Genomic DNA, 10,597 nt, shown 5'->3' with positions numbered 1-10,597 from the left:
GCCGGGCGAAGGAGCAGGTGTGGAGGGGCCACGTAGATCTGCGCGTCCTCCATCCTCTCACTAGGGCCATAGGACTCTCTGGGCTGGGCGCCATGCCAGGTGCAGGGGAGCCAGCTGGGAACAAGACAGAAACTCCACCTGCATATCCCTTCATCCATTGGTCTCCACGCTTCCCCTCGTCCAGGAAGCCTCCCTGCTGCCCACCCTGACATCCCTCCAGGGTCCCGTGCTCCCACCACTCAGCCCTGACCACCCTGGGCTGCTGCTGCATGGGGACAGGCCTGCACCCCACGTGAACTTCCCATGAGGTCAAAGGCTGTCTGGTTCACTACAGTGGCCACAGAGGAGGCCCACTGCTGAGTGATTATTGAATGAATGAACGAATGAGTGAATGGATGCATTCTTCTCATTTTACAGATGAGTAACCCGACATCCCCAGAGGAGAGGTCACCTGCCTGAGGGCACTTCTGTCCCACCAGCATCAGACCAGGTATGTGCAACTCCAGGGCACAGGCCTGGAACAGCTGGGATGGGGCCTTCCAGGAGAGCAGGACCTGGGCCCCTCCTCCCACAGACACTGTGGGGACCACATCAGCCACCACAGTGGCCCCCACAGACAGGCCTCCCCGCATATGCCCAGCCTCGCCCCGAGCTCTTTGCTCCTAGTCACCCACTACCCCTCACAGCAGCCCCATGGGGGTTCATCCACAGCACAGACAGGTGGTCACTTGCCCAAGGTCACGGCAGCATGTGGTGGAGAGTGGAACTCTGGCCTCCTGGCTCTCCTTGCTGTCTTTCTCCCGGCTCTCTGTGGGACGCCTCCACCAGCATGTCCCCTCGGCCCCTTTGTGGTGTTTTGTTTTGTTTTGTTTTGAGATGGAGTCTTGCTCTCTCGCCCAGGCTGGAGTGTGCAGTGGTTCGATCTTAGCTCACTGCAACCTCTGCCTCCTGGGTTCAAGCAATTCCCCTGCCTCAGCCTCCCAAATAGCTGGGATTACAGGTGCATGCCATCATGCCCCGCTAATTTTTATATTTTTAGTAGAGATGGGGTTTCACCATGCTGGCCAGGCTGGTCTCGAACTTGGGGTGGTCAGGAAAGGAGTCCTTGCTGCTCTGAGAACTCCTCAGGAGGGGAGGGGCAGCGCTGTTCGGACACTGGGGAGTGAGCTCCAGGCAGAGGGACCAGCCCCTGCAAAGGCCCTGAGGTCTCCAGGGGATGAGAACAGAGAGGCGACGGGGCCTTGTGGGCCCATAAGAGACAGGCAGGAAGGTTCTGAGCAGAGGGATATGGCCCCTCGAGTGCTCACTGGTGCCCTTTGGCTGCTTGTGCCGTGTAGATGGGGTAGGGGGTGAGCAGGAAGACCGGAAGGAGGCTGCTGCCTCCTGTGGGCCCCGGTGGAAGATGAGGGTGAAAGGGACAGGTTAGAGGCAGAGGAGGAAGACGCAGGCCGGCTCACTGCTGCCACTCAGCCACCATGATTCCCTCGCGCAGGCCGCACTGAGACCCCGGCACCATGTTTGGGAAGAGGAAGAAGCGGGTGGAGATCTCTGCACCATCCAACTTTGAGCACCGCGTGCACATGGGCCTCGACCAGCACGAGCAGAAGCTCACCGGGCTGCTCCGCCAGTGGCAGAGCCTGATGGAGGAGTCGGCTCGCCGGCCCAAGCCCCTGGTTGACCCTGCCTGCATTACCTCCATCCAGCCCAGGGCCCCCAAGGTATTCGGCACCCACTACCACCTCCCCCAGCCCATCCCCACCCCCAGAGTGGCCTGTCCCTCACCCCACACTCGACCCTGTAACCAACACCTTCTCAGTTACATGGAAACAGAGATACAACCCCAACTTCCACCCTGATCCTGGGTCCAAGGCTGACCCTTCACCCACCCTCCATCCACTGGCTCCAAGTTCTGAGAACCCCATGCCACCCCAACCTGAGGCTTCCATGACCCATCTGACAGCCCCCACACCAGCCTCCAACCTGAGCCTCATGCCCTGGGCACTATGCTCCTGTCCCCGGACCACACCCATCCCACCCTTGAGCCTTTCCAAAGCTCCTGGCAGTGGGAGACAGACCCATTTCCAGAGGCTGACAGTCCCCAGTGGTCAGGGCTTGGATGGGGGAGCCCGGGGGAGGCACCTGACCCAGTCCAGGGGTCCAGGCAAGCTTCTGGGAGGAAGGGACACTGTGGCTGAAGAGGAGGAGGAGCGATGGCAGCAGATTCGGGGGAAGCCAGGCTTTCGTGGAGGAAATCACCCCTGTGGAACACTGCGGACTTTTTGGTTTGGGGGTTTATTTCCTGCCATCTAGAGCAAAATGGCAAGGTTGGGATTTGAACCAATGTCTGTTTCCAAGCCCCATGCTCTTAACCCCTCTCCTGCCTCCATGTGAAATTATAAGAGTTGCAGAGCCGCTGTCTGGGTGTGGCCTGGCATGAGGCTGGCCTGGTGGGAGCCTGTGCTGGGCCTCGGCAAGCCAGCCTTGGAGCCTGGACTCTCTCCCATGGTCAGTGGGGACTGGGAAGGGTCGCAGGCCAGGGGGAGCTCACCGGTTTGTTTCCAGCAGGTGGAGATGGGTGTGCATGGACTCACCTCTCCCGGTACCCAGCCCAGCCTGGCAGGGAGGAGTGCCAAGACCCTCAAGTTGGCCATAGACACAAGTGCAGTCTCAATGTGGTGGCCCATGGCAGGGTTCGTGTGGCCCACGCAGGGCGCTTTTGAATGCCTGACTTCTTTGCCACCACTTAAAAAGTGACAGACCACTTTCAAAGCTGTTGGCTTGTGGTGACAGACCAGCTGGAGCTAAGTGGCAGCTGCCTCTGCAGGTGTGGCCCTGGCTTTTGTGGGCCACAGGCCACGCCCGACCCCCTCCACTCCACGCCCGACCCCTCCCCCCTGCTCCACGCCCGACCCCCTCGCACCACGCCCTGCCTGGCGCTGTGGCCACTGGCATGTGTCTCCAAAATCCCAGCCCCTGCCTGGCTCGCCAGGCCTGGCTGTGACTGTCCCACCAGGAAATAGGGCACCTGAATTCACACACAGTGCCTCGTGGCCAGCACTGACCTGGGGCCCCATGGGCGCTTATGTTTGCTGCCATTGGCCAGGCCCCAGGTCTCCCAGGGCCCTCTCCACCCCCTTGTTTTGTTTTGTTTCGTTTTGTTTTGAGACAGAGTACCACTCTGTCTCCCAGGCTGGAGTGCAGTGACACTGCGATCTCAGCTCACTGCAACCTTCGCCTCTTGGGTTCAAGCAATTCTCCTGCCTCAGCCTCCTTCCTGCCTTAGCCTCCAGAGTAGCCCCCAAGGGATTACAGGCTCCTACCACCGTGCCCAGATAATTTTTGTATTTTTAGTAGAGACGGGGTTTCACCATGTCGGCCAGGCTGGTCTTGAGCTCCTGACCTCAGGTGATCCTCCTGCCTCGGCCTCCCAAAGTGCTGGGATTACAGGCACCCACCACCATGCCCAGCTAATTTTTGTATTTTTAGTGGAGACTGTTTTGCCATGTTGGCCAGGATGGTCTTGAACTGTGACCTCAGGTGATCCTCTCACCTCAGTCCCCCCGAGGTGTTGGGATTATAGGGGTGAGCCATCGTACCCGGCCTCAACCCCCTGTTCTAACAGCAAAGTCTGGCCTTGTGTCCACTTTGCTTCCCTGGAGCTCCTGGGCAAGGCCCCGCTTCAGGCAGACAGCCATGGCCAGGAGAGACAGGGCAGTGGCAGGCCACGGGTTTTGTGGGATCAGTGTTTCCTGCACATTAGAGGCAGGCCTCCAGCTGCAGATGCCTGGCAGCCCCGGGCAGGGTCCCTGTCAGCAGGGCCCGTGTTCTCAGCTCACTGTGGCCCCTGCACAACCACATCATCAATCTGTGGTTTAGCAAAAGTTCACTGAGCCCCTGCTGTGCGCCAGATGCTGATAGGTGCTGAGATATAGTGGGACCCAAAGCAGACAGGAAAAAGCAACCCCTGCCCCCAGGAGCATGCACATGACAGAGCCGGAGTAGACAGATGCCTGCATGCTCCATGTCGGCCTCTGTCAGGTGATCTAGGTGGAACACAGGCAGGGCAGGGCCTGGCATTTTAGATGACAGGCGGTCAGCGGAAGCTTGAGCAAAGACCTGAAAGTGTGGAGGGAGAGAGCCACAGGAACCCTGGGTGCTGATGTTCCAGGCAGAGGGAGCAGCCAGCGCAGAGGCCCTGAAGCGGGACAGGAGGGGGCGGAGCAGCGAGGACACCCCTGTGCCTGGAAATGGAGCAGGGGGCGGAGGGGCCATGTATGATACAACTCAGACCATAGAGGATGGGGACCGGAGGGACTCGGGATGCACTGGATGCCCTGTCTGTTTCCCACGTGGGTTTGTATTCGGCACCCGGCTCCTGGAACCCCCCTGCCCTCTACTTTGGGGACAGGCCTTTGTGACTCTCCATGTACCCCACCCCTTATCCTTCATGGGAGCTGAGAGTGTGGTTTTGGGGCTCATGAACACTGGCACCCACAGCAGAGGAAGTGCCAGCCCAGGTCTGACCCCAGCGTCCTGTAATTTGTAGCCCTCGGCCTGATTATGGGGTGGGTTGGCTTCTGCCCTCCCTCACCTCCACCCCACAGGGCAGGACTGTGCCGCCCATCTGGGGAACAGGAGAAAAACAAGGGGTGTCTCTCCAGGATCCCACCCAGCCCAGGGAGGCAGCAGCCTGGCCGTGGCCATCACTCCTCTGACTCTGCAGCTGTGTCCCGGCAGGGGAGGGGCCACCACCCTTGCCATCCTTACTCCACCGTATCTCCTCATTGCATCTCTGTCTTGTCTCTCTGTGTGTCGTGCTGTCCTGTCCCTGTGTGTTGGATGCCCATCCTGTGTGCCCCACTTCTTGTTGGGCCCCCACCCACCATTGTCCAGGACCCCAGACCATCATGTGGGGCAGCAAAGGTGCCAAGGATGGGGTCCTCACGCTGCTGCTGGGCGAGTTTGAGAACATGTCGGTGACACGCTCCAACTCCCTTCGGAGAGACAGCCCGCCGCCTGCACATGCCCACCAGGAAAATGGGATACCAGAGGAGCCAGCCGCCATGGCCAGAGTGGTCCTGGGGAAGGTAGGCAGTCGAGGCCAGATCGCTGGTCACAGCGAGGCAGGTGGCGGCAGTGGTAACAGGCAACAGGTGGGGCCAGAGAAGAGGCCCAAGTCTTCCAGGGATGTCTCAGGGGGCCCCCAGGAGTCCTCCTGGGACAAACGCCCCCTCTCTGGGCCTCACGTCGGCACCCTCAGCCTGCTGGTCTGGCCAGTGGGGCGAAACTGGCAGCTGGCTGGCCCTTTAACACCTACCTGAGGGATGACACCGACCACCCATCCCGGGGTGCCCAGGTAACCCATCCCCCACCCCAGGGCCCCCGAGGTCCCCTGCCTGTTGCTCCCCCGTCCCCACCTTCCAGCCCCGCCCCGCCCCACCCACCGTGCATCTCATCCTGACCACCTGTGTGTCTGTCCCATTGCTGGGCCTCTCTGGTGCTTAGGGAGCAGAGCTGGCCCCAGGCACCCTTCACTGACAGTTACCTCTCTCTTCTGTTTCACGGGAAGCCTCACGATGTGGTCCCTAATGGGCCATCAGCGGGTGGCCTGGCCGTCCCCCAGTCCTCCTCATCCTCCCAGCCTCCCGCGTGAGCCTGAGGCACCCCCAACCCTGGAGTACTGGGCCCCCACACCTCAGAGCCCCAGCTGACCCCTCCAGCCCAAGCCCCTGCCCCCCCACTGCCCCTGCTGTTCCGGGGCCCCCTGACCCCCACTCGCCACAGCGGGAGCCACAGCGTGTATCCCATGAGCAGTTTCGGGCTGCCCTGCAGCTGGTGGTGGACCCAGGTGACCCCTGATCCTACCTGGACAACTTCATCAAGATTGGCGAGGGCTCCACGGGCATGGTGTGCATCGCCACTGTGCACAGCTCTGGCAAGCTGGTGGCCGTCAAGAAGATGGACCTGCGCAAGCAGCAGAGGCGTGAGCTGCTCTTCAACGAGGTGCAGGAGCTGCTGCCCTGCTCTCCTCTCCCTGCCATCCTCCCTCCTTGCCCTCCCTCCTCTCCCTGCTGTCCTCCCGCCCTGCCCTCCCTCCTCTCCCTACACTCCTCTGTGCTGGGCCAGGCCCCCCTCCTCCCCTCACTGCTCCCCACCCCCAGGCCATCTACTCCACCCTAGGTAGGTCCCTTCTGTCCTCACAGCGTCCTCACCCACATCTCTGTTCCTGAGCCCCAGACCCAGGGTTCCTTGGCCCACTGAACCCCACCCAGTGTCTTCCAGGCCCCTCACATCCACTGAGGCCCACCTGGGCTCCAGGATACAGTGTCCTCCAGACCTGCCCCTCCTGGGTTCCCCATACCCTGCCCCAGCCTGTCAGCCCCGGGCCAGCCGCTCCTCCCAGTCTGCACAGCCCATTGTCTCCCACTCCAGGCCCCACCCCGGCCTCCACTCGGGCGTCCTCAGCACAGCCCACACAACCACCAAGAGGAAGTTTCTCATGTTCAGGCCCACCCCATCCCCATTCCACCTGAGACCCTGGCAGTGCCCCGCAGCACCCTGACAAGAGGAAGCCTGCCCCCCTTTGCCGGGTGTATGAGGCCCCTCTCGACCCGCCGTGCATCACAGCACCTGGCTGCACCAGGAACTCCCCACCTGGGTTCCTCATCCACCCCCACGTGCACGCCTCTTCTCTCATCCTTGCCCAATACCTGTTTGTCCAGCGTCTCAACCCTGAGGTTGAATGCTCTTCCCATCTCCCCCCAGCACCAGCCCAGGACTGACCTGAGATGGGCGTTGTCCCAGGGAGTGCACCCAGAAGGGAGGTGTGGGCTTCAGGCTGCCTCTGAGGCCCATGTGGCTGTGGCAGTAGTAGGGGAGGGCAGTCCATGTGGCCCCATGTAGAACTACTGCAAGGGGACCCAGGGGCGGCAGTGGCTGGGTCTGAGGCGGGCCTGGGCAGCCCCCCTGCCCCCCTCTGCCCCCCTCCCGCCCCCTTCGCCGCTGACCCGGCCCCTGCACAGGCGGTGACCATGTGGGACTGTCAGCGTGAGAACGTGGTGGAGATGTACAACAGCTGCCTGGTGGGGACGAGCTCCGGGTGGTCATGGAGTTCCTGGAAGGAGGCGCCCTCACCGACATTGTCACCCACACCAGGTAATGCTGGGTCCTCAGACTCCTCCTGTGACATGACCAGGTCCCCTCCAGACCGCTTGGGGTGGGGCCACATCTCCAAACCAGCTGTGCTGTGTCCCCCTCGACCCCCCGGGCATGGGGTTGTGTCTTCCATTCCTCCAGCTCCAGAGTGGGGTTGAGCTGTCTCAGGTTCCTCCCAGCCCAAGGCAGGGCTTCATTCCCCTCAGCCCCTGGGGGGCTGTCCACCCGTCTGCTCACCCCCATCCACAGGATGAATGAGGAGCAGATCTTGGCCATGTGCCTGGCAGTGCTGCAGGCCCTGTCAGTGCTTCACGCCCAGGGCGTCATCCACCGGGACATCAAGAGCGACTTGATCCTGCTGACCCATGACAGCAGGGTGAGGGGACAGGCAGTGGGCTGCGGGGGGTCGGGGTTCCCACGGTGGGGCTTCCCTGTCTCTCCCCATCCCCTCTGAGGGTAGGTGGGCTCGATTCCCTAGGCCTGTGTCTTGAGGATCCAGGACTTCATCTGTCCCTCATGCAGCCCAGAGTCGGGCTCCAGTTTGTTGAGGGCTCTGTGTAGTGGGAGGACACGGGCTGGTGGGGGCTCTGTGCAGTGGGAGGACACGGGCTGGTGGGGGCTCTGTGCAGTGGGAGGACACGGGCTGGTGGGGGCTCTGCAGTGGGAGGACACAGGCTGGTGGGGGCTCTGTGTAGTGGGAGGATATAGGCTGGTGGGGGTTCTGTGCAGTGGGAGGTCACAGGCTGGTGGGGACTCTGCCATCAGCACAGGATGCTGGGTCTAGGGTCAGGGTCTGGGCAGGCAGCGCAGCCCCCACTACAGGCTTCTCCCTCCACTGAAAAGCCGCTGCCTGCCCAGTACCCAGGTCGGACCATGAACCCAGCCCTATCTCCCATACTTTCGACTTAGGTTCTGAACCCCAGGCTGTGGCACTTACAATGCAGGGTGGACATGACTTTCTGTAGGACAGGGCCCTTGATTCCAATGGAATTCTTGCAGAAGTGGATGACTCCATCCCTTCCCCCAAGGAAAATAAAACCCCACCAGTCAGTCTAGGCAGAGGCAGAGAGAGCTCTTTCACTGACAGTCCGTGGAAATCTCAGGATGTCTGCAGATATGTTTTGGGGGTGACATCTGTAGGCCACCTGAGATTGTCGTCCCGTGGTTGTGGGGGTGTTCTCTGGAAACAAGAAGACCCATAGAGATCCTCAAAATTCAGAAAGGGGGCCAGATGCAGTGGTTCACACCTGTAATCCCAGCACTTTGGGAGGCCGAGGTGGGTGAATCACGAGGTCAGGAGTTCGAGACCACCCTGACCAACATAGTGAGTGCTCCTGGTAGTTAATTTCAGGTGTCAACTGACTGCATTCAAGAACTCTAGAAACTTGGGAAAGCATTGGTTTTGTTTTTGGGTGTGCCCGTGAGGGTGTTTCCAGAGGAGATGAGCTTAGGAGTCTGAGTGGATCAGGTGGGGAAGATCCACCCTCAGTGTTGGGGGCATCATTCAAGAGCCTTCGGTCCTGGAGAGGACAGAGAAAAAGCAAATGTGTCCACCTGCCTGCTGGAGCTGGGATGCAGTTTTCCTCTCCTCTCCTTGACAGCAGCACTCCAGGCTTGCTGGCCTGGTCTCCAGGACTTGTCCCAGCAGTCCCTCGGACTGAGAATTACACCATCAGCTCTACTGGCTCTTCAGACTTGGACTGTGCCACACTGCCAGGCTCCTAGGGTTCTGGTTTGCAGACGGCCTGTTGTGGGACAGTCTCCCTAATTGTGTCAGTCAGTTTCCCTAATAAAGCCCCTCTCGTGTGTCTGTCTCTGTGTCCTGTTGGCTCTGTCTCTTTGGAGAATCTTCTTACAATGCTTTGAGGGGAACGTGCCACCTGAGTGCTGAGCACCGCCTCCTGGGCACCAGCTGTCCGTCTGTGCAGTTGACATTTAGTCGGTGGCTTGGTGGCAGGGGTCTGGTGGCATGCTTTCTTGCTTCCATTTTTTGTCTGGTAAGTTGGCAGCGCGGCTCCCAGTTGCCTCTGAAGAATGTGATTACAGACACTGGTGTATTATGGGCTCCAACATGCGTTAGGGGAGTGGGGCTACCCAGAGGGCCCCTGACTGCACAGCTGATGGCACGTGGCAAGGCTGTATCTGATCAGTCTTTGTCCGCCTCCAGAGGGAAAGCAACCATGGAAGACCTAGGGGAAAACACCACGGTTTTATCCACCCTGAGATCTTTGAACAACTTCATCTCTCAGTGTGTGGGGGGAGGATCTGGACTGGATATTCCCACCTCGGCCCCAGGTTCTCTGCAGATGCAGTACCAGCAGAGCATGCAGGTGAGTGGCATGTGCCTGGGTGGGAGTCTTCTCTGGGGAGACCCCTAGGCCCAGGCAGGACCTGCTGAAGTCTTTTGTAGTTGAGGTGGGTCAGTATTAGCTCAGCCTAGAGACCGGTTACTCGTCTTCCAGGTCTCACTGTGGGTACTCCTTATTTTGGGGCAGTAGCTGGAGGCCGTTTGGGGCCCTGAGCCATCATGGCTTAAAGGCCTGCCTTGTTAGCACGCTGAGTGGGCCTGGCGTTCAGCATTGTATTCACACAAGTGCACCCACAGACTCTGGTGACAGGATCGGAAAGCCAGTTCATTCGTCTGATTGAGGACAGAATCCAAACTGCCTGGGAGTGTGAGCACCAGGACTGTGTGGGAAAGCTGTGTTGAAAACACAGTGCCCGATTAGCTCAGAGAGAAAGCCACGGCAGTGAGCAGAAGGACTGGGTGTTTTGTGGTCTCAGACTGTGGAGGGCCATTTGCAGATTTTGGGGTGATTTTTATAGTTTTCTTCTATAAAATAGTTGTATTTTACTTCATTACAAGTTCTTGGGATTGCTCACTGTAGACACAGCTGCAGAGGACTCAGGTATCCTGAAGGATTTCAGGTTCCAAAGAGTGATGGGCGCAGTCCCAGTTGGGAAGTGGTGGGGAATGGTGTCTCCAGCCTTGCCTGGGCCCTGTGGCTGCACCGGCTTCTATAGGCTTCTCTGCCTGGGCCCTCTTTTGTAGTCCCTGCTGCAGGCTCCAGAAGCATTCTGTAGTCCTGTCCCTGTTCGAGGAGGCTCTGGCTTCCTGCTGCTTTCGGAGCCCAGTTGAGGCCCTGCTGCATTTGGTGAAACCGTGGTGTGTGTCTGTGCATTCGTTTTGTTGCATAATTGAATTAACATGTGTTTTTTAGAATGTTAGCTTGCTCACTGCCCTTTCTTGATGAGGACTGTTTTTTATTCTGAGATAAGGCCTTTTATATGTATAGATATTTTATTGTTAAAATGCTCTTTTATGAAATTATGGTAATAGATGGTAGTTATTTTTTATCACTGGCAAAATTAGAAGTTGCTAACTCTGAGCTGGGTGTAGTGGCTCACGCCTGTAATCCCAGTACTTTGGGAGGCTGAGGTG

The 10,597-nt window shown here is 59.3% G+C and overlaps 1 protein-coding gene and 1 pseudogene across 1 annotated transcript in view; both read left to right on the top strand.

Moving 5' to 3' along the window:
- Positions 1-419: 419 nt before the first annotated feature.
- LOC108298495 lies at positions 420-7,716 on the top strand (annotated as a pseudogene).
- A 1,051-nt stretch (positions 7,717-8,767) lies between these two features.
- Positions 8,768-10,597, top strand: part of LOC108298497 (mitotic spindle assembly checkpoint protein MAD1-like) — a 15,191-nt gene continuing 13,361 nt past the window's right edge. The window contains exons 1-2 of the mRNA XM_017521168.2: positions 8,768-8,927; positions 9,323-9,485. Coding sequence (XP_017376657.2) covers positions 9,336-9,485 — 150 coding nt within the window. The 5' untranslated portion in view covers positions 8,768-8,927; positions 9,323-9,335. The remainder of the gene's footprint in view (positions 8,928-9,322; positions 9,486-10,597) is intronic.

Source organism: Cebus imitator, unplaced genomic scaffold (genome assembly GCF_001604975.1).
Source record: "Cebus imitator isolate Cc_AM_T3 unplaced genomic scaffold, Cebus_imitator-1.0 Scaffold975, whole genome shotgun sequence".
Classification (NCBI taxonomy): domain Eukaryota; kingdom Metazoa; phylum Chordata; class Mammalia; order Primates; family Cebidae; genus Cebus; species Cebus imitator.
Note: the sequence above shows the minus strand (reverse complement) of the source record. Positions and strands in the feature narration are given on the sequence as shown.